The sequence below is a fragment of the Podarcis raffonei genome, chromosome 5, assembly GCF_027172205.1.
Source record: "Podarcis raffonei isolate rPodRaf1 chromosome 5, rPodRaf1.pri, whole genome shotgun sequence".
Lineage (NCBI taxonomy): Eukaryota > Metazoa > Chordata > Lepidosauria > Squamata > Lacertidae > Podarcis > Podarcis raffonei.
In genome coordinates, this window is record NC_070606.1 from 39,424,233 (window position 1) to 39,452,108 (window position 27,876).

At 37.9% G+C, this 27,876-nt stretch overlaps 1 protein-coding gene across 14 annotated transcripts; it reads left to right on the forward strand.

Annotated features, from left to right (window-relative positions):
• The first annotated feature begins 352 nt into the window (after window positions 1-352).
• On the forward strand, window positions 353-27,856 carry CC2D2B (coiled-coil and C2 domain containing 2B). 14 transcript variants are annotated; one of them, XM_053388767.1, is made up of 29 exons: window positions 353-457; window positions 1,081-1,217; window positions 1,325-1,450; window positions 2,746-2,955; window positions 3,284-3,381; window positions 4,484-4,624; window positions 5,374-5,500; window positions 5,795-5,916; window positions 7,485-7,662; window positions 8,475-8,625; window positions 9,751-9,811; window positions 9,895-10,033; window positions 10,363-10,566; window positions 11,068-11,157; window positions 11,620-11,714; window positions 12,003-12,173; window positions 13,623-13,725; window positions 15,348-15,457; window positions 16,395-16,491; window positions 17,019-17,117; window positions 17,289-17,471; window positions 18,373-18,576; window positions 18,934-19,023; window positions 19,909-20,022; window positions 21,385-21,519; window positions 23,555-23,677; window positions 24,947-25,005; window positions 26,777-26,954; window positions 27,366-27,856. In XM_053388767.1, exons 2-29 carry the CDS (start codon window positions 1,110-1,112, stop codon window positions 27,552-27,554), a joined length of 3,705 nt encoding a protein of 1,234 aa, XP_053244742.1. In that variant the 5' UTR covers window positions 353-457; window positions 1,081-1,109; the 3' UTR covers window positions 27,555-27,856. The 14 variants fall into 14 exon arrangements, 12 of the variants coding, with proteins under 12 accessions (XP_053244742.1, XP_053244741.1, XP_053244743.1 ...); XM_053388766.1 differs by having other exon boundaries at window positions 7,485-7,599; window positions 9,664-9,811; XM_053388768.1 differs by lacking the exon at window positions 18,373-18,576 and having other exon boundaries at window positions 9,664-9,811.
• Window positions 27,857-27,876: the final 20 nt, after the last annotated feature.

The following is a 27,876-nucleotide window of genomic DNA, read 5'->3' on the forward strand; positions in this document are numbered from 1 at the left end:
TCAATGTTTATGCATTATAAACAATCAAAGGGTAACAATAAGGTGCTTCCTTTATTAGGACCTATTGAAAGATTAGAAAGAAGTGAGCAAACTGGTCCTAATAATGGTGTTACAGCACTACATAAAACATACTGGACTCATAAAATTATAAAGCTATTTCTCTGGAAATTACCTACATCTATTCCAACATGTTTATGTAGATTGCTTTCTGTTGGTATCTGTCCCATCGCTCTCTATATTTCTATCACACTTATTTTTTATTATGATTAACAGAAATCTATAAATGACAGCCTTCAAAATGTCTGTGGCTTAAATGAACAAGCTCCTTTGCTTGATCATGTGAGAGAAATACTACTACCAGAACTGCTTGAAGTAAAACCTCCTGGGTGTGAAAGCAGTAATCTCGATAAGCAAAAGCAATGGGATCAACAACTTTTTCTGCCAAGCACATCCCCGGGTAATGTATGTTGCAAAATATGACAGTGACTTAGATCTTACAAATGTGCATGTGAACACACAAATGCCCAGTAGGCTGCAGATAGTCTGATCCTGTTCATTTTCTGGTACAAATGCAGAAATGACTGCCACCCCTCACCAGGTAAGAGGCCATGGAATGCATGGAAAGTGCCTGTTTTCAGGTTAGCCCATTAAGAGACTAGTTCTTCAAAAGTGGGCAGAGTTTAAGAGAGGTGGGCTAGAGGCAGAAACTCTAAAGGTCCTAGAACACTTTCAGTCCTTGTCAAAGCAAGTTGTTTGCTAGGAGCTCTGCTTGGTGCTGTGATAATAGACCTGCCTTGCTACATGAGCTTATCTGCAGGACCAGAACAGGACACGTTTCAGTATCAACTGTTCTGAGAGAGAAGGAAGGATTAGAGAGAAGAGCAAAATTTAGTGAAAGAGAGGGCTCATTTTAAAATTTGCTATATTTGGCGTAGGTGGTTAAGCAGTTTGTTTTGTGTTACTGTTGTACTTTTCTGGATCAGATTTAAATATCTGACCAACAAAAAGAAGAGGATAAATTAATTCAATAATTTACATTCTACCTATATGTCACCCTATCTTCATAATAATTGTTCTCAGTTATACAGAGCTGTAAATTGCCAGACAATATGGCACCACGATTCCTAGAAGATGAAGGATTTTATATTCCAAGAAAGCCTCGTGTATCTAGGAATACATACTACAAAATGGAAAGCCGTCTTCTTCAGCAAGATGGGGTAAATGTGCTGCTTAGTTTCTAAAAACTTCTGTTACCTAAATAATATGTTTAAAAAGCAGATGACTTGCTTAATGTTGTTTGTGCTTCTGAATCATATTTATTAAGGGGAAAAACTGGTTTGAAGAAAGCGGAGAAATAATGTCATTGCCTTCTCCAATCAAACCATCAAGTTACTACAGAGTGTTTTTTCCTTCTGAGATTGACCCACAATTAAAGACAATATACAGGAAGGTTTGTTTCTTTTTTCCACTTTAAAAAACGAAAACACTTCCTTTTTAAGACTATTATTTTGCTATGAAATGTTTTATATTCCCAGGCTAGAAATACTATGTAGGGCTGGGAGTATATTTTAGATGGAATTGTTCATTCACATCTTTACAACTAATGAAAGTTGAGGAAGCTCTCTACTGCACTAGGAGTTGTGCAGTGTACTACTAAAATGGAATGAATATATTTGAGCTAATATTAACAGTAATATATAATATGTTATGTTTTAGCTAAAATATTTTAATGTACTTCATTCATTTTATATACATACAGTACACTTAAAATCTAGTGATCAAATAAAATTCTATAAATCTAGTGATTTCTATAAATTAGTTTGCTAAGGAATCAAACACACATGAAGTTAAATAATGGTCTGAAAGCACACCACCTTGTTCATAGGTAGGGTCTCATTAGTGCACAAGTGTCTGGAAATCACACATACTTGGGTGCTATGTCTTGGGTGCTATGATGAAAGAAATTTAGGATATTAATGCGATAAAATTAATATTAAAAATGTTTAGTTTATCTGAAGTAAGACTAATAGTCACCAGAGTGACTTAGAATAAACACCTTTGATTTGGGGTGTAGGTATGTTTATCATGCCTTTTTACATACGGTATGTAATATTTATGCTCTCATGTAAAATACGCCTTATATTTTTGTAGATGTGATAAATTCTTGAACAGTGGTACCTCGGGTTACATATGCTTCAGGTTACATACGCTTCAGGTTACAGACTCCGCTAACCCAGAAATATTACCTCGGGTTAAGAACTTTGTTTCAGGATGAAAACAGAAATTGCACGCCACCGGCACAGCAGCAGCAGGAGGCCCCATTAGCTCAAGTGGTGCTTCAGGTTAAGAACAGACCTCCAGAATGAACTAAGTTCTTAACCCGAGGTACCACTGTACATATATTTAAGGCTGAATCATATAGCAACTCAAAAGGACTAAATAAGAGTAAGAGTTAGTTTAGTAACCAAGAATTAAGACAGAAATAGTTTTTAGGAGAGTCAATTGATACGAGAGAAGCATCACTTTCCACAGTGTAGACTTACACACATTTTTCTCCACTGTTATCTCTAGTCAAGGAGGTTATTCAGTTTTTTTTTAATGTTGTGAAAACCTAGAAAACAAAGCAAAAACTACCTATCAGAGCCAAAAACATGTATGCCAGATGAAGTAATTCCTCATTTAAACCATATTCAACTCTGAAAAACTTGTTGCTTCACCTCAAATTTACTTTTTTTTTAAACACAGGCAATGCAACCTCAACTGGAAAACTGCATCATAACTAAGTCAGAGGAACAGAGCAAAATTTATCAACTGGATCTTAACATATCAAGTATTGTGTTTAGCCATCATTTTTTTTTCAACTGTGAACAAGTACTGGCTGCCAGGTTGCTTGACCTTTATGACTGCTTTCAACAACGGCAGCAGCAAAACGTTACTCTCTTGCTATCTGAAAAAGTAAGAAAATGCTTTATCTTACAGTTTTAGTTATAAGGTATGATGTAAAAGGCTTTAAGACTTCAGGATGTCACAGCTTGAAGACTTGGTGTCTTCATTCCGACAGAATGGGCAGTAAAATGGCAAATGTAAATCCATGTAAATGAATGCAAAGTGATGCATATCAGGGCAGGAAAAAACCAACAACCCTAAATATCCAGAAAGGATATTGTCCTGTAGAGTGTGACACTTTCATTTTAAAATATTAATAATTTTAACAAAATATCACATGAAGTTATTTGCTAATAAAAGAATTAATGCATTTTAAATAAATTATTTTTAATTACAGCTCAAAGCATTAATAAATTCCACAAAATTACTGGAAAGTAACTTAAAAACAAGTGAGCTAAGTACGAAAACTTTGAAGGATTACAGATCACAAATAAGGTACCTATTTAAGATGGGGCAGGAGGAGGAATTGACCGTGCTATAGGTATATACTGCTTTGGTCAGTGCTGATTTCCAAGAGTGCAAAATTGAAAATAGTGAGTAATCTGCACTGACTCAAAATCAATTCCCTGAGGCAACTGATTAAGCTGCTTTGAGGTTTTAACCACATTGTCCTACCCCCATCAAGTAGAAAATAAATTCTATGAAATAAAATGAAAAACAAACATCATCATCATTTCAATTTGTTACCCACCCTTCAGCATCAGATCCCAGGGTAAGTTATAAAAATGTAAAATTCAAAAAAGTTAAAGCAAGTTGCAGTTCCAGGAATAGGGTGGGTGCTGTAAATATATATCTTGGGTGTCAAAGCCCAGGTAAAGGAGTGCATCTTCAGCATACAGTGGAAACTATGTACTGTGAAAGTACCAGATGCAGATACATTTAAATTGTTATTCTGTTATTTAGTTGTAGGTCTAGGCCCAGACCTCTTTTTCTTGGAAGTGGGTAGCATCAGTGGGTAGTTTGGTGGGTGTCAATCTGAATGGTACCATGAATCCCTTCCAATTCTCGGGCTCCTGCATCTGTGCGGATAGAATGTACAGGCTTGCCAAACCAATTCCTTTATTAAGCTAATGACTTTGTCTGGCTTGTTAAGCACCATGATTAGCAGAACCAAAGAAGTTGCTCTGTGCCATACAACAAAGGGGTGGGATTTCCCCCCCCCCCCCACTCTCTTGCGTAGGACAGCATTGGCATCCTCTTGCCTATGAGCTGGAAGCAGGAGACACAGATATGAAGTGAGCTTAAGTTGTATATATGTGGAAATAAAGCCATCTATCCTAAAGATGCCACAGTCTCTGCTGACCTTCATTCCAAGCAAACCAAATTCTGGGCAAAGTGCTGGAACCCCTACAATCTCTCACTGCTTGGAAACTGGGGCAGTGTGTAACTATATTTATAAAATACGTTAATCGCAGGGGTAACGAATGTACAATTTATGTCATGATTTTAGATTTTAGTTTAACAACTGCAAATCATTAAATGGAATTTTAAGTTTGTGCTCAGGTTTTTTTTCCTGTTTTGCATTATAAAATACAAGAAATACCAGAATATTACATGATATAGAACACCAAAGAGATAAATGCTTAATACAAAGTATTATGAAAGTATGGAAACAAATAAAATCTCTACGGAGACAGCAAGGATTTGTTAGTTCTACTGTCAGGCTGCAATTTCAAAAGTAAGTGGTAATGATTATCTTTCATATATGATTTTTAATTCTTCAGAAAGATTTAAGCTAGTCCTTGTGTGTTTGTGTTTCTCAAAGAGAAGGAATGGAATTTATCGCAGTTTGTTTATATGTACTGATAAACAGCTTGATATCTTTAAAATCTCTAAAAATTAATCTAAAATCTAAAAAGACAAAAAGCAGGATTTTGTGTGCTCAGTAAACTAACAATATTTGGAGATCAAGGAGTATGTTTCTCTGAGGGTGTGATGTAGGGCAGTATATTTTGTTGGAAAGCTTAGGCCAGGTTCCTCAACCTCGGCCCTCCAGATGTTTTGAGACTACAATTCCCAGCATCCCTGACCACTGGTCCTGCTAGCTAGGGAGCATGGGAGTTGTAGGCCAAAAACAGCTGGAGTGCCGAGGTTGAAGAAGCCTGGCTTAGGCTGTGTGCCTCCATCTAAGCTTAACCCGTATATTTGTAAATAAATTCAAATATTACAAAATGCAGTGGACCTCCAAAGATTTCCTTTCAAAGGAACAAAACTCAGATAATAGCTGCAGAGGCAGAGCACTGGAGGGCTATAATTGGGTGTGAGAAGAGTGATGGGTGAAAGAGGTAGCAAAGCGGTTAAGCACTTCCTTTCTCCAGTTATATCCTCTTCACATTAAAAAGGGAGAGGAATCGTACAACCAAATGTCAGATAACATTTGAGCCTAAATGTAGAGGTTTCATTGTTTTCTCCCCATCTTTGAATAAGGCTGACATATATCTCAGAACTTGATGAATTCGAAGGCAACATATCAGAAGAGAATGAAAATGCTCCAAGAGACGAAAGATATACTGATTTATCAAACAAATTTTCAGCAGCTGGAAGAAGACAGAAGGTTCTTAAGTTGAAGGAGTTGCAGAATAGTAAATCATTGTGCCATAGGAAAATGGCTGTGATTAGCACTGTTCCCTGTTGGTTTGTGCTCAGTTAATTTCTGGCGCTTATTGTAGAAATCTGGTTGACCTTATGAATATTTTATATACAGTGTAAATTCAGAATTGAAGAGTACTCTATCTCATACATGCCAGTCTAAGCTTATTACACCAGGTTTTTTAATTGGAATGCAGATATTGTGGTTTGTTTGAAATAATATATTGGGTGCAATGAAAATACAAATATTGATTTCTAGGGATGCTTGGATTCAGCTCATACCTTCCAAACTGCAATGGACACCGGAGGGATAAATGAACCTCTTTTGGTACCACATCTTACCTTTGTAACAGAAATAACAGCAGACGACATGTGCCCTCTGTGAGTTGCAGGTTTCCTTTTTTTTTAGTTTTACAAAGCACCTATATAAAAACGTATTTCCCCAGTAGTATAAATGCTACTGGGGGGAAATTTATATATGTGTGTGTGTATATATGTGTGCGTGTGTGTGCGCGTGTGTGTGTATACACATACACATACATATATGAGACACAAAGCGAAGACTGTGCACCTGTAGATTTCTGCTTATTTATGGTGGGGGAAGGGGGGAAATGCCCCTTAAGTGAGCCGGCCCCCAGCCAGCCCATCCCACACCTCACTTTGCTTCTGAAAGTGGAGATGCCAATGACAATAGCCTATGCATGTCTGATATCCAGAAAGAACTATGTTCCACTGGTTCTTTCCACCCCACCATTATGTCCATTACTGTATATTAATGCTGTCCTCCAAGACTATTTCTGAAGTTCAGCATTTCCCATCTTGAAGCAGTAGGGGGAGCCAAATCCTATGTGAAGACCATCACTGAAGGGAAAACCTGGAAATTTCCTGAATGTTTGGTTGTCAGTTACTCTGAATTTCTGCTAATTGTAGGACACAGTGCACTGTGGGTATAATCCAGTTATATCCATGTGCTTATGCAGGCCCGTCTTACCCATTAAGGCTAGTGGCGCAGGGCGCCAAGTTCTGGAGGGCGCCAGGCAAGAGTCCGGGGAACACCGAACGAGCGTGCTGAGTGAGTGAGGGTTTGTGTGCCGCTCCCACCGATCATCGGCTCGGTTTTTTCCCTTTTAGCCTGCAGGTGCCAAATTCTGCGGGGTGCCAGAACGTTAAAAGGGAAAAAACCGAGCTGACGCTTGGCGGGAGCGGCGCACAGTGTGCTGCCTGCCATGGTCACTGCAGCACAAAGTGGCCAGCTGAGCCAGGAGGCACTGCGGCCAGCCTCCGCCTCTTCCCCACTGGAGAGCCGCCCTCCAGCCACTGCCCACCTCCTCTAGCCCTAAAAAAAAGGTCAACTCTGGGAAAGGGGGGCGCCGGAGGGATCTTTGCACCGAATTTGTTTAAGACAGCCCTGTGCTTATGCAACATAAATCTTCTAGTTTACCATCTACCCCCCCCCCGTCCCCAAATCTGCCCTGGATCCCCCAGCCCTTTGGAGCAGATTTGGGGTGTGTGGGAGCTGCAGGTTAGAGGAGAGGAAGAAGCAGTTTCGCTGTGTGAGCAGTGGCTCCCTAATTTTTGGAGCTCTTAATAATTCTTGTGGTAAAAGGAAACACACATATGAGAATTGTGACTTCGAACCCTAGTGATAGAAAGAAAATGTATCTTTATTATTGATTTCAAGATCTTTAATAACTTTGCACAAGTTAAAGAAAATATGTGATTATGCTGTAATCCCCCACTTTTTGGTTTGACATGGAATATATAATTAATATTCAATTTAATTATGTACACATTAAACATTTAAAATTTTTGCTGTAGTGAGAACCAATGTAGGAAAAGTGTGAGCACATATTTTATTGTACTTTGAAAGTTTCCTCTGATTTGTTGGCTGGTTCTGTATATAAATATTAATATATTATTTGATCTGGTCTGTATTCCGGTATGTTTAGAGATGAACGACAGCGAAGAGAAAAAGTCAAAATGGAAAAATACTTTATTAAAATATATTACAACAATAAATTGGTCTCCTCTACTTCTGAAGCGCCTCTTCACCAGGATTTTAAAGTAATATTTCAGCAGATTTTTAGAATTCAAGTATTAAACTGGCCTGAATCTCTTCGATTAGAGGTATGCCTAGTTAGATGATAAAAATAGTTCAACAGTGTACCATAGCTGAAGCTGTTCTTTACAAACCATGCACTTTGAACAAAATTGGATTGTATTTTGATGTAATATTTAAGAACTATTGTTCATACTCATCATAGCTTCCTGTATTTTTATTTTAATGGGTAGGCTGCATAAAAATTGTGTGAATCTATGGTGTTCCATAATGTGTGAAAATGTCACATGTCTTTTTCACGCTGTCAGGATTTTGGCATCTCAAATTTCCGTGGTGCCCCGTGCAACGCCAAAATCCGGCACTCCCTGCCTCTTGCCTTCCATTGGATATCATAGTTGTGGCACTTGCTTCAGCACCTCAGACACTCCATGCCCGGAGTGATTGTACCAGTCACCCTCCCCTAGACCCACCTTTGATGCTGTGTTATATTATCTGTACATGCCAGTGGAAAGTGGGGCCAATTGTGGCTTCCTTGTAGGACGTGCATATGGTAAAGAAGAAAAGTTGTAGTTACATTTTGGGAGTACATCATGAGTCCATGTGATGCAGCCATTGATTTTGTAATGTGTGAATTTTAGAACATATTTATAATCTTAGATCAGTGGTACCTTTTACACAGTATTGTGCTGTACTGATGACTACTTGTTTATTTAAAAAGAATCAACTTTGTACTAGGTACAGTACTGATTTATAAGATATCAGCCTTTTAATATGTGTATAATAGGGTTTCTTTGCATATTTCCCCCCCCCCCTGCCTTTCTTTGGTTAAGATGACACAATCTTCTTTTTAAAAAACATTGGGTGATTTGTTTAATTTTAGATATTTGAATCAAGTAAAAAACCGACTTTGTTGGCCAAAGTGTACTTACCTCTTCCCAATAATGTTACATTGAAAAGCAAAGATGTTTTGGACGAGGCAGAGTTTAGTTGTGAACAACAAGTTAAACCTTCCAATGGGGCAGTGGGAAGCAGTAAGTTCATAATATATATTTTTAACTACTATTTGTGGATCATTCAAAGCAATCTGCTACAATATGTCTCTGTGGATGATCAGTACAGGAAACTAGATATGGGATGGGTGCCTCTATTAATTCTGCTGCACCTGTCAGTATGATAATGGCTTTCTTTTTTAAAATGCTTATTCCTCCCATTATATCCAGTGATATATTTGATAGAATTAAAAGGTTTTTACACTGAGCCCCCAAACTCTGAGGATATTTAGCTTTCTACCTTTAGACCTCTGATAAGTCACTATGAGGGCTAGTCAATATGCAGTGATGGCAGATCCATGCATTTAGATGTAGCTTGATGGGCATAGCCAAGGGGGGGCAGCTGCCCCCCTGAACAAAACAAACAATAAATACAAATCTGAGGTTCTGCCCTCCCTAACAAAACACTCGGCTACACCCATGTGTCCCAGCCACAGAGTAAAAGGAGCGCAGGTAAGGGGTGTATAACCCCTTCTGACAGCTTACCTTCTTGGAGCATATCATCATGATTCAAACACCAAGCATTTCTGGGGTAACAGACTGTGAAGAGGTAAATTGAGGGTATTAAGGTTTCAATCAACTGTACACTCTTTTATTATTCAAAAACAGACCATCATATCCTCCCTCTTCATGTGAGTGGTCAGATCCACATTTAAACACACGAAGCTGCTGTTGTCATGATTAGTTTGGCCTTTACACTGCAGTCCTAACCATTTCCATTATCATCATGGTGGCCAGGATACTTCACTCTGATCACTTGTTTGTTATCAGGGGGAAAAAACCCAGCTCCGGAGTTCGGGTATAAATTGGATGTATGGCAGTTATCATTAATTCACTCAAATGATGCAAAAAATAGGAATGTTTGGGGGTGTTAATGGTAGTTTATATCTCATATTTGTTTCCTCTCTCTCTGTCTGTGTAGGCTTATCCACATTGCGGCATTAATGTTAGTAATAATATGTTAAACATAATTATAAGGTCTTGTTATCAAAAGGCTTATTTTAGTTATGTTTTTGACAGATGTATCTTTTTTCCTTGGTGAAAAGGAAAGAGAAGAACTATGTATTCTGACATCAGGAAAATTAATGTATTCTTTATCCTGGACAGTTGATGACACAGGAGCTCCTTTAGCACCCACATTTCAGCCCCTTCATGTTGCCTGCATTAGGTAATAAGGTTTATATTTGCTGAATAGAGTTCCATCATAATGAGACTTGTTTATCCCTTTAATTATTTTTTCTTTTTCTTTAGTGTGCCAAGGTATATCGATTCAGGAAAAGGAACTGGAATTTGGCAGCATTCTGACATACAGAAACTAATTGAGTGGGCAAAAGAAGCCAATATTGATCCAAATAACCCTGACTATTTGGATTTGATTGAGATAATCATGGTAAATATTTAAGTCTCAGTAGCTAGTGTATCAGTTGATACTTAGGTCTTTGTCATATCAGAGACTTTTTGGAAATGTGAGGTGTGCATCTGACACACATTTTGCTGAGCTCCTGAACCAGGTTTGCAAGATCCATGCACCTGCACATTCTGATGTGCAAAAGTTGTGTTTTCAGTGGTTATGCTTTATCATTTCAGCATGCATGTAGAACATAACATTACAAGCGGTATTAAGAGAAGTAATTTTTTAAATTTAAATTTAAAAACAACAGCCATATTTATTTGTTGTAGGCAACTAACTTGCTAAATAAATTATTTTATATTTCCTAGTATACAAAATCCTTGGAGCAAAATGAATCAAAATACTTTCGTCTTGAACAGCTGCAAGAAGAATTTAACTTTGTTACTGCAGAAGAGATTACAAATTGTAAACGTTTCCAGCTGTTGCAGCTGAGAAGCTTGGGACAGTTAGATTTCTATGGTTTCCAGCAAATTCCTCTGTATGACAGAGAAATACCAGACACGGTCTTTCAGGTATTCCACTTTAAAAACAAATGTTGGCCTACAATTTTGGATTGAATACAAACAGTATTGGCTATGTGTTTCATTCTAATATCTGCATTCATGTTGGGCAATATTGATTATGTATTCTTAGGAATGGAGCTTTATGATGCCTTTCTACATAGTTTTAGTAAATTCATTTTAAAAATTTATTTCCATCTTGTCTTTCTTTCAATAAGCTCAAGACTGCATACATAATCCCAGGCTCTTGAATAACACATGGAGAAAACAGAAAACAAGGAAATATCAAATATATAATGTTTATATAGGAAATCAAAGATATACATTAATTCATACAAAAAAGTACTTAGAAAGTATTCTAAAGCTGAGGGACAAAATGCTTGAGAGTTATGCGAGTTCCCCAGATACAATGAAAAATGGAACATAATTGTAGCAAATTAACTTGTATATGGCTAGCTGCACAATCCAGTGAAAATTAATGCTTTATGATTAATGAACTAATTCTTATTTCAGGCATATGGGAACCAGTTAGAAAAGGACATGATGACAGATGCAGATCCTATTTCTGCACGAAGGAATAGTTCAGCCACTTTTGTTAGGATGGTATGATACTTTCCATAAATTTAATATGAAGCATAAATGGCTACAGAAGAACTGGAAATGCAGCTAGGTATTTGAGTCTGGGTTGGGTTCAAGGACTGTTTGAGTCATCTTGTGTCAAGCTTGGTTTCATGTCAGTATTGTATGCCTATGAAGCATCAAAATTGTCATCACTGCACCTGCAACAATGATCATATGTAGCACACCTGTGCTTAACTGTCCCCACCATTTGCTGTTGGGATCTGGAGGAACCCTTTCAATTCCCACTTAGAACTAAAAGTAATATCTGATTTCAAAATAATAATAATAAAAAATAGATTTTATCCATATCACGTTCTAAAAAAGTAGTCTATAATGCAAAAACATTTGAGGTATATTTGACCTTACGATATTGGTGTCTATGTAGCTAAACCCATGATGATTTAGTTTCAGATTGCATTCATCGAGTCTCTTTTTTATATACAGATGAGAAAACAAGCTACAAAACGAATTGTGACCATTAGGCACAAGTTTAACTTATCTGATATTGTGAATGATTATGAAGAAATTATATCTATGAGGTACAATATTCATTTATTATGTAAAAGCTTAATGGACTATACCCCATTCACTTTGCTGCTTAGTGTAGGGCTATGTACATATATTTTTGGCTGTTCTATAATCTTCATAGACCACCTGACTAAAGTTTCTGAATTTTACAGTTCATTTTATTACAAAAAGCCTATAGAAAAACATTGAAGTTTAAAACTTATTTTTCTAGAATGTTACAAAATGCATAATTAAGATTTAGATTTTTCTCATATGAGCATATGCAAGTCTGATCTAAATTATTTCCTTTTTTTAAATAGTGAATTGAGTAATGCAATTTTCAAGCTAGGTGAACGCAAAAGACATTTGAAACCACAAAGGAAAGAGAGGCGAAAGATTCCAGCACAGGCTGTCTCTGATGGAGATGTAAAACTTCTCATCAGGATATTGAGAGCCTATAATATCCCTGCAAGAAAGGCACCACCAACTAAGTAGGTATAGAATTCCTAGATTATAAAGGTCTTGACTCTTGAGAAAGACTGTTTATATCAACACATTGTGTCATAGAGAATTGCATAATGGTTGGCTTCCATCTGTCTCAGGAGTTGCATACATATTTCATAATCTGTTCTATATGCCTATCAGTATAAAGTTTCCACTTGGACATAACATCTAGAATGAAGGACAATTTCAACTGCTAAGAATACTGCTACAAATATTTTGTTAAATATCTTCAGTATCTTAAAAGTCACTGAATGAAGTGAGACAGATACAATGGTTAAGTTAGAAAAAATATTTATGGGAAAATACAGTGAAAGTGAAGTATAACAAGGAGAATTATAGGGAAAGCATATTAAAACATAGTGCATATTTTACTGCAGCTTCTAATCATCAACACATTGTTAGCATTTTGTGCTATTTTTATCCGAAGTTCAGCTGCGCAGTGAAATACTATTTTAGTGTACAGATATGTAGAAGGATTTTGTGAAAGTGTAAATGGTTAGCATAATAGCCACTAAATCTAATCAAATTATGTTGAAAAATCAAGGCTTTAGTTTACAGTATTCTGAAATAAACTAATAATAATTTTACAAGTTACTGTGTTTGAAAGTATGTTTGTTCTTTTATACATTACTATGCAAGTAATTTGGATTACAAAATAGTATGCAGTAGCTGCAAGCAAACAGAGCTTTCTTTCAGAGAATCTAAATAATATTTTAACAATAATGATTGACGTAGGGGGCAAATCACAAAATACTTGCTCTGGTTTAGTCTCATTGACTTGCATAGAATTACAAGCATTATGCTGAAATTCTCCCTTAAGAGATGCATTATTCATGATTTTGCTTAAGTAGCAAAGCACAAAGAAAACTATTAACTATTATTGCTTCCAAACTCAGAATGAAGGCATGGATGGATGGATGTGGTTTAAATAAAGAGCCACAACTTTATTGAGCCACTGAATATTGAGCTACCTGCAACAGGCAGACTAATCTTAATTTAGCACACACACTCTACAAATGTAGGTGCCTACCAGGTTGTGGAGGTATAGCAACGGATACTGCTTCCTGCTGTCTCTGTCTTGCTTGGCCAACTCCATCTTGGCTCAGAGCCCCAGTTCAGAAGATTGCTGCTCATTGCTAACCCCTTTCAACTGGTTAGCAATTAACGGAAAGCAAGCTGGCTGCCTACCTGCTGAGATTGCGCCTCTGATAACGTTCATTTTTTTCCTGTCTCAGTTTGCAAGTGTGTATGCTGCAATGTCAAATTTCAAAGTGGTCTTTTCCTGCCTCCACTCCAGCAGGAGTGCATTTTCACTGCCTTTTATTTCTAGTAACAACCAGCCAATTATGTACCTATACATAAGCAGGGAATCTTGATGCATGTTAATGAGGTAAACTTGCTGAAATATGCATGTAATTCTTGTTTACTATCTTAAGGGTTGGAGTTGCTAATTCACCATCCTATTTACCAAATCGTATGTCCAGAGGCAGACATATTTTGTCAGGAAATTCAGCCTATTCAGCAGACCCTTTGTATGAGGTAATTATGAAAAAAACAACATTTATATGCCCCCCTCTAAATTAATTTCCAAATCATGTCTATTTTGTGTGTGCAGAAATTAGTCTAAAGACTGCAGTATATTTATACATAGCTTCATCTTGTGGTTAAAAGTTTGCTTTCATTAAACAACAAGGCCTCTTTTTTTGCTTCTGAATCTCAGATATTTCAGCTAATTTGAATGCTAGTATTCAGGGGGTGGAATTTGATTATTACATTGAGGGAGAAGGGAGCAATCTGTGCTTGAATCAACACCCATGCTGTGCTGGCAGGACTTCAACGAGCTTCGTGGCATAGGGATTGAAAGTTATCCTATACCTTGCAGTAAAATACATTTATTTTTGGAGAATGAGGTGATTCTAAAATTTTATTTTTAATGTTGAAGACATAATGTTCTGTGCAATAAGACTAGGTAGAGCAGGGTTCAGACTGAATGCAGGACTCAGGTTGTGCTCCAGCAACATAGAGCTCCAGGGTTGGATCAGCAAGGAACAAACTAAGACTTGATGTCATACAGTAGTAGCAACAGCTGTATCCTAAGTGCTAGCCTTGCCCATTGCAAATAAAGGAGTACCTTCCATGAGTGTCCACAGAAATAATGGAGGCGGGGCAATGTCTATGACTTGTAACCACAGCTTATTGACTTGATTATTCAGTCTTTTTATGATTGAACCACACGCACGTGGTGCTGAAGAGAAACAACAAGAAACTGGTGGGCTGTTCCTGCTGGTGATACACTATATTCTATGACAGGGGTCCCCAAACTAAGGCCCGCGGGCTGGATAAGGCCCGAGGGACTCGTTTATCCAGCCTGCGGTGACCCCCGCTGCTCGCTCTTACTGGTGCTGCGCTGTGCGGCTGCCCACTTCCGGGTCGGAGGAGCACCGGAAATAACTTGTGCGCATGCGCACAACGCTTGCACATGCGCACAAGTTATTTCCGGTGCTCATCTGGGTCAGATGAGGCCCGTGCACATGTGCACAAGCTATTTCCGGTGCTCCTCCGACCCGGAAGTGCGCCAGAAATAGCGTGTGCGCACACGTATGGGCATGCACTCCCCCGCCCTCTGGCCTGCTGCCCGATCGGCGCTGGAGACACTGGCCTGAGGCGCGGTAAGTTTGCTGACCACTGTTCTATGAGATCATACATTTCAGAACTAACTTCTAACAAGCTGCTTGATTTGTGTATTTAACAATAATAGAATAAGGCACTAGTAAGACATATAGCTTCAGTTTGTCTATACTGTAGGACTCTGAACCAGGTTAAAAAACCCTAAGACTAAATTCCACCCCTTTATACAGCATCTGCCTTGGCTGTGGTTAGGGATGTAGTTTACAGTTTGGTACCAGTTTGGTTGTCAATTCACCAAACTGGCAACTGTTTTTGTGATAGAATGAGAACTGGAGTGTATTTTTCTCTTGTAATGCCCACTGGGTATATTATATTGGGAGGGGGGAGATAAATGCATTACATGAGTAACTTTGATACTGATTTTTAAAATGTCTGAAGTTTATCTAAATAAGGAAAATGTCTATGATCAATAGGCCTGAAAATGAGACAAAACCAAAATAAATTCCAGTATGTACTGCACATTTTTATTTTAGGTGGGTGTCCACCCTTTTGTAGAAGTTACCTTCCAGGACACAATCTATCAAACTAGCACTGCTGATGGCTCTCATCCATGTTGGAACGAAGAACTGCAAGTTGATTTTATGTAAGTTACGTGTATCTCACTTTTAATAATGTATACAGTACTTCAAGTTTTATGTAGCCAAATGTTTTTTACATTGCAGCCTGTTCCATTATTTTAAGTCTCTGATTTCAACTGTATATATCGGTTACATATGTTAAATCAGTAATCCCTTATTTTGCATGGTTGTGGAAATTATCTGAATATTATCATAAGGGTTGCCTTGCAGGGAGCCTGAAGAATATGAAATGTTGAAGGCTTCAGACTTTTTTTTGTTTAGAAATATAGGTTTGGATCCCAGGTTCCACATTCTTGAGTAGAAGCAGTTCTGATCATGTATTTGGTGAGTGGAGGGAGTCACAGATTTCCCCCCAACTGCAGAATCTCCTGGAGGATAAAGATACCAATGGTGACTAGCCATGATGGCTGTGTTCTGCCTTCGCTTTTGGAGGCAGTATGTCTCTAAGAACCAGCTTCTTGCAATCACAAGTAGGGAGGCTGCTGTTGCACTCAGGTCTTCCTTGTAGTCTTCCCATGGGCATCTGTTTGGCCAGTGTAAAAACAGGATGCTGGACTATATGTGTCTTCAGTCTGACCCAACGGGGCTCTTCTGCTACCCCACCTCCTCAACTGTTCATGGCAGGACCCATTCAGAATGGCTTGAGAAGTTATGCATAAAGATGCAGTGCACAAGCAGAACTGCTTAGAGAACATTAAACCAAAACCTCAGTACAATATGACAGTACAGTCATAACTCGGAAGTCAGTCCATTCTGGAAGTCTGTTCGGCTTCCAAAAGAATGTTCGAAAACCGGAACACTCACTTCTGGTTTTCGATCGTTTGGGAACTGGAACGTTCTACTCCCAAGATGTTCGAGAGCCAAGGTACGACTGTACATAGTTTCAGTAACTTTGTTGTCAAAATGTTTGATTTAATTTTTTTGCTTTTGTTTTTGTTTCAGCTCTCCAGGGCATGATTATACTTTTTCAGGGCTATCTAAAATCAAAGACAATATAAATATTAACATTTTTGATGAATTTGTGATTGAAAAGCATGAGGTAAATTGTAGACTAAATTTGTTTGGGTAATGTGTACAAGGAATCACAGAAGGTTATAGTATAGTATGGTGGAGTACAGTATTGTATTACAGATTTTAAAGAAAAGTCTGGTATTTTGTACACCAAACCCTATTTCAGCATCATATTTGAAACTAAACAGCATTTTTTCTAAGAATGTTTTTATAACCCAGCTAAATCATTTGGTATTTTTACAAGTATTAGATGTTACCTCTTGTTTCTAGTTTAAATATTTGCATTTCTTTTCAAATTGTTTATTAGCACTAGAAATAAAATTGGTGATATTTAATGAAGAGAGAATATTACTGAAAATCTGTTTTGTGCCCCCAAAGTTTTTGATAAGTTGCAGCTAGGAAAATACTTTTGGTCTGCTTAAACACCTTACACCGTGTTTAGGCAGTAAGTGAATAAAGACGTGAGATAGTTCTAAGATTCAGCTGTTGAGGAAACATAGTTGAATAATGAATACTAAAATACAAAAGATTAACACAAATTATTAACTTCGTTAGGACACATGTCCAAAAAACTGCAGTGGTCACTCCTATGTAAGAAAGAATTGGCTTGGATCAGTTATGTTTCCTTTCTCTACACTCCTGGAGCAATCAAAGGTAATGAAGAAGAATTATGCTTTTAAAGATTTTGTATCATTAATATAACTGCAGATAATGAGTTGCTTTTAAAGTAGCAAGATTGTAATGCAGCCATATCATCAGCTTTTTAAACTCTTAACTTAATACTTGCATTTGTTTCAGTAAGCCAAATAATGTGTCTTTTCACAGATTTGTGGTACATTTCAAGTAAATATGCCACCGGTTTTGCTTGGATATACTTGGAGTAAGACATATGTGCCTCCCAAAGAAGAATGTCATGGCCAGAACTTGAAGGAATATACTTTTTTAACCATCTTTGCCACTATTGAACCTCAAATATCTTCTACTGAAAATAATTTAGAATCAGACAAGGTTGGCCTTTATTTTTTACTCTGTTTAATAAATAGGATAATTTGCATGAAATTATTGCTTTGAAATTTATAACTGAGATTATAGTTTTGATCTCAGTTTAAAATAAGTTTTTAAGGACTTTGGAAGAACCTGCTGGATCAGGCCAATTGGCCTTCTAGTCCATTATTCTGCTCTCACAGTGGGCAACCAGATGCCTGTGGAAAGCCCAAAAGGAGGACCTTATCACAAGAGCATTCTCCACTCCTGTGGTTTCCAACAACTGGGATTCAGAAGCCCACTACCTCCAAGCATGGAAGCAGAGCATAAACACATGGCTATTAGTTATTCATGGCTGTATCCCCCATGAATTTTTCCAGTCCTCTTTTCAAACCACCCAAGTTGATGGTCATCATTGCCTCCTGCAGAAACATATGCCATAGTTTACATATGTGCTGTGTGAAGAAGCACTTTAGTTTGTCTGTTTTGAATGTTTCAACATTCAGCTTCACTGAATGTCCATGAGTTCTAATATTATGAGACAGGGAGAAAAACTTTTTGCTATCCACTTTCTTCAGGTCATACGTAATTTTATACTGTTGCATCATGTTACCTTTCCATTTTACTGTCCATTCATTCAGTTTGTAGAGGTCCTTTTGGAGCTCTACACCAGGCATAGGCAAACTCGGCCCTCCAGATGTTTTGGGACTACAACTCCCATCGTCCCTAGCTAACAGGACCAGTGGTCAGGGATGATGGGAATTGTAGTCCCAAAACAGCTGGAGGGCTGAGTTTGCCTATGCCTGCTCTACACAATCCCTTTTTGTTTTAACAATCCTGAACAATAAATGACCCTGAACAATTTAATATCATCAGCAAAGTCAGCCACATCACTGTTCACTTCTAACTCTAGGTTGTTTTTCAGTTCATAGATCATGAAGATCAAACACTGTTGCAAAAAGCATACATTTTTAAGCAAACATGCAAAGCATTGTTTCCAAAGAGGAGAATAATAACCTCAGCTTTTAACAATCAAGGAAGAAATATTTTAGTAACAAAGTACATTACCTCTCTGAATCCACCTCAGCAGTTATTAGATATGTGTGCTGATGAGCCTAACTCAACTTCTGTAAGTATGTAATGTTTATCACAGAATCAGCACATACTTGGTGTGCTGGGGCGCTCATAGCAGGGGTCCCACAATTAAAGGCAAACTGGTGGAAACTATGAGCTGTAAGGCTGGCACTGCAGCATTTGGTTCCAGCTATGAAACTGAGAGGTGATGCTGAGGATGGTCAATACCACAGCCAAAGCTCACATCCATCATCAGGGTGGCATAAGATCGCAGCTAACCTCTGTAAGAATGTAAAAAAAAAGTAACACAATGAGTTAATTATTGCTTGATGCCTTTAATTAAATGCCAAATGTCAGATGGATTATTTTAATATGTATTTCTGAGACAGACATACTCCTATTTGTTTTGTAGGATCTTATATCACGATTTGTGTCTTTAATTCCTTGTATATCAGACACTGGGGATGAAAATGATGATGTTGATCTTTGGATGACATCAGAGGTATATGACATTTTATTTCTGCTATGCTTTTTTTTTACTGGTTTGATTTTTTAAAATGTAAATTGCATTTCTTAACCACTTTAAAAAGGATTTTATTGAAGAGCAGGGTATAAATTTGTTAAATAAAAAAAAAGTTTTGATGTTCCTTTTAAGTCATAATAATATGCCTGAAAATATGAGCAATGATGTTTGAAATGTTTCTGCAGTTCAAACAAGCTTGAAGTTTGAGGGTCTTCTAAGTTAATTAAGATGAGGGGAGGGGCAGAAGCTAAACTGATAAAAGTAACAAGTCACCAGCCCTGCATAGCTTTCATGCAAGTACTATAGTCAAAAAAGAAATTCCTTAACCATGTGTATGCCACAGAATTCGATCAATATATTACACCATTGGAAAGAAAGATTTTAAGAGGAAATTACAGGTGTTATATCTGTTCCAGTTAAAATGGTAGAAAGTGTTACTAAAGCAAGACATGCTAAAAATATGGTAGAATTAGGGCCCCACCAGAATGATGTGGGTAGTTGGCAAAACTTGGATGGGGGCATCTTCCACAGGATTACAGAGGGTTCCTGAACTTCATAGTGGCTTTCAAAGGGGTACTTTCATCCCAAGCTAAATAAAGCAATACAGCAGTATGAGCACCTTGAACTTAGTCTGCTTATTTTTATTATTTACATAATTTAAACATATAATATAGCAGTGGAAGAAATATAACTTGTGAGAGCATTGTGATTTTTTATTTTGCTACTTGAAGTTAATCTTTAAATAACATGCAAGCTGCCATTTCTGAACTTCCTCGTGGCAATGCCGCTGTAGTATTATTTTTGTGGGAAGATGAAGAATATATGCATTGCTTTTAAAAATGAATGATCTTATATTTCTAACAGAATTTCCTTGAACTTGGTATTGGTAGTAAAGAAGAACATGCAGTGCTTCTATGTAACTACTTTCTGTATATTGGGAAAAAAGCATGGGTACTGTTGGGAACATCAGTGTTAGAAGTAAGTCTGGCAAAATATTTCAATCTTTGTTTCTATATTTCAAGGGTTGGCGAACTTTTTCGTTCTCAGTTCAGTGCAGATCAGTATGGAGAGAATCAGCGGCAGCAGAAAACCATAGAGGGTGCATGGTTGAACGCTAAGTAGATGTTCTACTTGGTATGTCTGTGTTCAGAAGAGGAATGGCATGAAAATAAGAGTAGGCATGAACAACAGGGTCAGTAGTGAGCCCAGCGCTGAAAGAGAGCAACACAAACAAGTGCAAAAACCTTGAATGGGCAAGGAAATGAACCAGCTGACTCTGGAGGTGTCATCAGCAAATTCAGCCATTGAGCCAAATGAGATGCAGGCTTCAGGTTTCCTGCCTGTGGTATAGTTCTTCTCAGAAATATAAGCCACATAACAAGTGGAACAGTATAAATTCATAGCTTTATTATGCACTTAACTCTGAATCCAACCCATAGGCTTAGGTGTAGCAGGAACAGGAGGACAGTGTTAAAAGAAGCTGCCAGATTAAAGAAAATCCATTAGAGTTATCAAATAATAAATTGTTTCAGGATAAGTTATTTCAAAACCCCGTTTAAATGGAGTGTAGTCTTATCTTTGATATTAAATGATCAATCATGTGTGATCCTTAAGATGTTGTATTATTGATTCAACGGCACCCATGACAATAAATTCAATAAATTCAATAAATTCAAACAGTTCAAACAATAAATATTGTTTTAGATTTATATATTCTTCATTACTTAATAATAGTTACCTCTATCCCATTCTCTTGAAATAAAATGGCCCTAGCTTTTATCAAGCCAAGTATTTATGTGAATAAGGATTGTAGGTTTTCTAAAGGATCCCAAATTGCTATTTTATTTCTCAGTATATTAGAAAGTATAAGGAGTAAATATAACATACAGTTTCTCCTGTATTTGTAAAGGAACAAAAAATAGGACCCAAAAGTAATCTTTTGGCAATGTAAAAACTGGAATAAACAAGCAGTATAGATATGGCAATAAGCGAAGAGTAGAAACAGAGAGAATTTCCATTACTAGGAGAATGATGAAATATGATCTTGGATATGGTATACATGTTGAAATTGAGAGCTATTCTAAAGGTTAACAAGAGAGCAAGGGTCTTATTGAAAAATTGTCATTGTTCATAATGTATTAGTGTAATAACAAAGTGCAAGATAATGTGTTTTATTTATTTCTGCCTTCCCTCTTGTATAAACACAGACATAGGTTAAGTGTTGCTTTATTTATTTTCTTATTTTTTCCATGTTATAGAGGCAGGAAAATAGAGTTTTTTACCAGTTTTTTTGGTAATTTTTTTAACAACAAAGCTGGCTGTATCCTTTGCTTATTACAGGGGAAAGTAGCTTATGTAGCAACACAAGAAAATGGAGAGTATTTTCTGTGGAATCCACTGAGTGGCCAGTGCTATAAGCAGTTTGATGCATTTTGCCCTCTACAGAGTGTTGATTGCTTAATCAGCTGGGAAAATGTAAGTATGATTAAATGGAGTAGAAAAACAATATACTGTTACATGCTTCCTGCATCGTGGGAAGATTCATTGGCAGTGGTGGGTTTGTAATACTGTATTTCTTTACAGTAACAGAACATAGTGATGACAAATACACCCTTCTAATTAGATTTAACAGCTTGCACCAGATTTCCAGATAGCAACATTTATGGTCTGACCCTCCTCCTGCAGCCCTGTTTCCAACTAATTTCAGCTGTAAAGCTCTCAGGCAGCTCACCCGTTCACTCACATTTAAATTACCAACCAATTTTAGATGCTTTTCCTCAGCTGAAGAAGGCCCAGGACATACCCAGCTTGAGCCTGATAACTATATTTCCCGATAAAAGTTCCCATTAACCATCACTGTTGTGAAAATGTTGTAATCTGGGTAGAGAAATTGGCAATATTATGCCACTAATGAGGGATCTTTGTAAGGTTTGGGAATTAATACAATTATTGTTTGTTTCCAGGTTGGTGGCAATGAGTCTCCAGCTAAGATATCATTCTACAATATAGTCATATGTGGGACTATTAAATCTGTAAATGTTTTATAAAATACTGTAGAAAATCCATCTGGACCAAGAGATTTTCTCACTTCTAGTTTTTAATTGCCTCTTTTATTCATTCTTCTTTAATTACCCATTCCATAAGTCCACAGCTTCCTTTACAGTTGGTATTTGTGTTGTGCTTAAAAAATTGTATAATTATTTTTTTTGAGGAGTACAAGGAGGAGAAAAATTCTTTATACTTCTCAGATTTGTTATGTAGAAAATATTTTTCTCCTGGTTTAGTTTTAATGGCAGTTATAGTTTCTTTATTGCTTTTATTTCATAATCTTGTGGCTAAGAGTTTAGACCCTCTTCACCCCAGATTCGTATTGTGTTTTAAGTACAGCTGTATCATAGTTTTCTTTATTTCTATGGTCTCCAATTCTTTCCACTTTATTTGCAATTTTTTAAAAAGCATTTTTGATCCTGTAACTGTGTGTTTGTTCCAGAAGGGAAATTTCCTGTTCCAGTTCTCATTTTTGTGTCCTACGTGATATGTTTAAAAGTGATTTTTCCTGTATACATGCCCCTTTCATCACTGTCTTCATTGTTTCCCACAATAGACCAGAGCTTATTCCTTCCGTATTATTTTCCTTATTTCCCCCCCAAATATTTTAGTCAGTCTTTCTCTTATTACAGTCATACCTTGGGTTAAAGTTGCTTCAGGTTGAGTGTTTTCAGGTTGCGTTCTGTGGTGACCTGGAAGTAACGGAACGGGTTACTTCTGGGTTTTGCCGCTCGCGCATGTGCAGACACTCAAAATGATTTCACGCACATGTGCAGAAGCGGCAAATCACGACCCGCGCACGCGCAGCCGCAGGTTGCGTTCTGCTCAGCATGCGAACAGGGCTCCGGACTGGATCCCGTTCGCATCCAGAGGTACCACTGTAATTGATTTGTTATGAAATACCCTAGTGAGGTTGTATGTCCAACTGGAGTGAATTCAAATTTTGTGCAGACTGGGGCATGCTCTGTTATTTTGATCTCTCCTATTTGTGTTCTTTCACTGCATTTATCAGTGGGGTGGATGTCAATAGGAAGTCTATTCTGGATCACAAGCTAAACACTGGGTACACATATGTGAGTCATATCTCTCGGATTCATCTCCCGACAAACATTCCTTAGTCCCCACTCTTGTATAAACCTCACCAGTTTCAGTTGGTCTCTACCTTTGTTAAGTTCTGTAGTGCTGCTACATTTCTGGGACAACCCACTTGTTTTGCAAAACTCCATATAAACGCTGGAACTTCCATATTTTGAATCAAATCCAGTATAGACTGATGGTATTATGTATTAATTTCAGTGTATGTGGAAATGGGAGTATCATTCAGTGACAGCAGATGTTTTGTAAGCAGAAGGTCCTAGGTTCAGTCCATGGCATTTCCAGCTAAAAGGATATGTGGCAGCAGAACTAGTTCAAATATGTGTTTATTTCAATTATTTGTTGTTTACATTTTATGTCTTGATAGGTCTGGTTCAACATACAGCAGAACAGTTCACCAATGTGTGTCAGTTTTGATATTTCAAAGGAAAGCTTATGGAAACAGTTTCTTCCATACCACGTTCAGGATTTAAAAATGCAGACTGTACAGGTGACAAATATTTCAAAAAGTACTTACCTTGCAAGTGACTTGCCCAGTGGGGCAGAGCCTCACTGGATGAGCCTACATATTACATATTGGGGTAAGAAGGAAAGAAGAATTTGAGCTAGACTTCTGCTTTTAAAAATTGCAAGTTGCTCTGATACCGGAGAGCTGTGTGTGTATTTAAATCAGGGGTGAGGAACCTCCATGTCACAGGCCTAATTAGACTCACCAAGACTCTCAGTTTGGTCTGTGGAGCTATTTTGGGCAAACCACACCTACCTGTCAGTCAAAAGACATCAAACACAGAAATAATGTGAGCCTTTGTTGTACAAAGCAGTTTAGCAGGGGCACTCAAAAAGGGTGGTCTTCAACATCATTCAATCAACTTTAGGTCAGTGTAGAAGACACAGGTGTTTACTATTTAATAGAGACCATCATAGGATGGAATGCTGGATTGTGGAAATTCTGTTTCTACATCTCAAAATTAGCTTTGAGCCTTGCATCCTGGAACATGAATCTATGTTTCAAGAATACAACTTGAATTTACTAATATATATCTCGGTAGTTTTTCTTTCTTTCCTTAACAACATGGCTTAATCAAAAAAATCTCAAAGCAGTTTACATAAAATAGTATACAATATTCATAAGGAAATAACAATAAAACCAGCAGACTTTAAAAATAAGTAGACAGATTGTGTCCACATGGAAACAGACAGTTCAATTCTTTACTGTCGTCATAGCTCAGTCAGTAGAGCCTGAGACTCTTATTCTCAGGTTCATGGGTTTGAGTTGGGCAAAGGATTCCTGCATTAAAGGGGGTTGGACTAGATAATGCTCGTAATTCCTTCCAACTCTACAATTGCATGGTTCTATGATTCTTTTAGGAGGAAAGAAACATGCAGTCTCATGGAATCTGGAAGCGGAGCCACAGGCTAATCCAACATTTCCTCATAGTGGGAAAACAGATGAGAGCTGAAGTTAGAGGGAGGAGTCTATTGTCAATTTTATCTGTGCTCTCACTCCTCTCCCATCAGTGTTAGCATTTTTCTGCACAGCTTCTCTCATTATTAATCTCCATACCACAAACAGTAATTAATTGGTGCCAGTTATACTTCAGGAATCTCACTCCCTGACCATCTTTTACGTTACAGCTGCATTTTTCTAGTAATGTATGGTGTGCTTTGTATCAAAAAATTGTGATACCTTCAGAAAATCGTTCCAGATCCTGCTTAATGTGTATCTGTATATTACAGTATTGTACAATATCTGTTTTAGCAAGAAGAACTATTTTACACGCCAACTGATCTAAGTTTAGTCGTAGAGCTACAAAATAGGTATGTACTTTAAACATCATGGTGGTGTTTTTTTAAAGCATTTAATGTTGCCACTCTTATTTTCAAAGAAAAGCAGCAGGCTGTAGTTATATCATATCATATTGTGGAAGGAAATACCATAGTTTAAATATGCACTGTGTGAAGAAGTGATTCTTCTTGTCTGTTCTAATCTTCCACTGTATAATCCTGGGTTCTAGTATAATGACAAAGGCCTGAACTCAGACTGAAGAGAGTCTATGTAATACACCATCACCACCCTGTCATGCATCTTCCATAAAAAAGAAAACAGTGAAATACTAGCAACTGTGGAACAGTTGTTAGACTATTCTAGGTCCAAGATTTGTTTCATTTTTGATGTCCTCTACTTTGGGCTAATGAAGGTGATGAATGGTTGGTGAAAGACCCTGTGTGAGAGGCAGGCAAGGGAAGATCTCCCAGGGTGAGAGGCTAGGAGAAGAAAGGGAAGCTCCCAGTTGAGAGCTGGAAGACTCTATCCCCTTCAGTGTGAGACTAGGGTTAAGATCTACCTTAGAAGGGGGTTTTGTATCCCCCCTTTCTCTTTTCTCTCTTTTTTTGGTTTTATATAATTTTTTTATTATAATATATGATTAATTGGCATCAATTTAAAAGATGCCAAAAAAAGTTTTTTCATTCAGCCTGCTGACTAGAAGGAAGCCTTGTAATAAGTCATCTGCCTTCTTCTGCTGTAGTGTCAGTTATGCCACTCAAAAGGCAAGGCCCATTAGCAAACTTGACATCATGACCACTTTCCATTCAGCCTCTCTTCCTTCCTGTCAGAGGCTCAGGAGCAGAAGAGCAGGGGAGAGAGCAAATAGAGAGCGGAGGAGAGGAATCAGAGGGGAGCGTAGGGGAATATGACAGTGGACCGAGAGATTCCATGAGCTTCTCCAGCGAATCAGAAGATTCCCAGGAGGGGGCGCCTATGGTAAGGGCGAGGCGAGTCCCAGGGGGGACGATCCATAAACAAGGAACCAGAGGGGAGTCCCAAAGGAGTAGCGGAGGATTAGGACCAGTTCCCCCACCAGAGCACAGTGGGGGGGGAAGAGTCACGTGAGTCAGGACCAGCTTCTCCTCCATCGGGGAGTGGGGAAACGGAGGGAAGGCCAGGTCCAGCTAGCCTCCCCGAAAGGGAGAGCAGTGACACAAGTGTAACGGTCAGAAGGAAAGTGGGAGGCTGCGCGCGCGCGCCAAGTTCAAATGTGGAGGAGCGCGGGACAGCAGAAAACCCGGATTGGGAGCCAGGTCCTAAAGCCCGAAAGAGGGGGGGAGAAGAGTCGGCAGAATCAGCGTCAGAAGAATCTAGGAGGGCTGAGACTCCGACTAGCAGGAGGACCCAGAGAAAGAAGGAACAGAGGAAGAGGTGGAGTAAGGCTAGAATCTTAAGCTGGTGTCAGGGGGGAGGAGATTCAGATGGGACTTCTACGGTCTGATGCATAGACGTAGTGTTGCGCGCTGCGCGTCTGGAAATGAAACTGTACTTCAATAAAGACTTTTAAACTTGAGGAAGAAGCAGCGTTGGTCTTGTCTGAGCTGGGACCTTGGGCAGCGCTGACACTTCCTATCATAGCTTCTCCTGCATGTATGGTTTGTATGTAATTTTCCCCTTTGCAAATATTGTTTCTGTTCTACATTCCATGATACCCACTAATTTAGACGTTTTGTCACTATAATGTTAATACAACACTACGTTTTGTTAATACAATGCTGTAATGGTTACTGTTTATGCTGCTACTTTAAAAAAAAAAAACAGGATTGAAAAGACTTTGAAAAAGAAATTTATGGAATGGCGATCTCAGCAGCCAACTCGGTGGCATCGACAGTGTACCAGTGTCTTACGACAAATTCTCTCAAATCTAGAATTTAGAACTGGTCAGACAGCTAGAGAAAAAGAAGAAAATAATTTGGAGGCTTTCCAGGAACATTACTGGGTTAGTGTTTATGCTACTAGATTATTGAAATTTCCTGTTCTCAGGGACACTCCCATTATTTCTGCTCTTATAAAGGGTGGGTGGGGGTGGATCTTTTCAGTCAGGACTGAGCCACAGGCAGACATCACTTAGGAGCTAGGCACAAGAGTTCAGAGATAAGGGATCAAGCCCAAGATTTAGAGTTGAGGGGGCTAGTGCTCAGAGGTAAAGCCAGAACTCAGAACTTAATCATTTCACTAGGTGGCCTTGTTTTTATTTAAACAAACTTCAAACACGAAACACAGTGTTAAGGTACTGAAAAATGTTATAGAATTTATACTTTCTAAAGTTTAATATTGTTGCTGAGCAAATATGCAACGTTTGATGTTTCACACAGTGACTATTTTATAATTTAATTTCTAATTTTTGTAGGTTACAGGATTTCCTATTCAAATGCCGTATCTGGATCTACAGTCAATAACTGAAGCTGTTTATCAGACAGGAATTCATTCTTCAGAGGTTCCCAACACAGAATTTGCTCTTGCTGTTTATATTCATCCTTACCCAAATAACATGTTATCTGTCTGGATATATTTAGTATCTTTGGTACGCCATCAGTAAGCAGTACCACCAAACTCTTCAGGAATCAAGAATTTTAGTGCAGCCTTGAGGAGCTTGCTGGTTGTGATGTCTAAATTTTCACTCTTATATCAACAAGTAGTAGTAAGTTATGTCTTGAGATTCACATTGCTTTTGCAGAGATTATCTCTTAAATGTTCCTCACATATTGCTTACTAGATATATGTAAAAATGCTGTTCATTTGTAATTGTATTAACTTGTGTTTTCATTTACTTTCTGCAGTGGTAAAAAGCATGAACAAGATTTTAATAATCAGAAAATAAAAGCTTTCCTTGCACACATCTCTATATTGCAAGATTTAAA

What these genes read in the sequence shown, in the direction of transcription:
- CC2D2B (XM_053388766.1), top strand. Translation starts at nt 1,110, where the DNA reads ATGGCACCACGATTCCTAGAAGATGAAGGATTTTATATTCCAAGAAAG. An exon ending in GTCTTCTTCAGCAAGATGGG is followed by an intron (nt 1,218 to 1,324) that starts GTAAATGTGCTG and finishes ATATTTATTAAG; the next exon opens with GGGAAAAACTGGTTTGAAGA. An exon ending in AGAAAGGCACCACCAACTAA is followed by an intron (nt 12,174 to 13,622) that starts GTAGGTATAGAA and finishes TACTATCTTAAG; the next exon opens with GGTTGGAGTTGCTAATTCAC.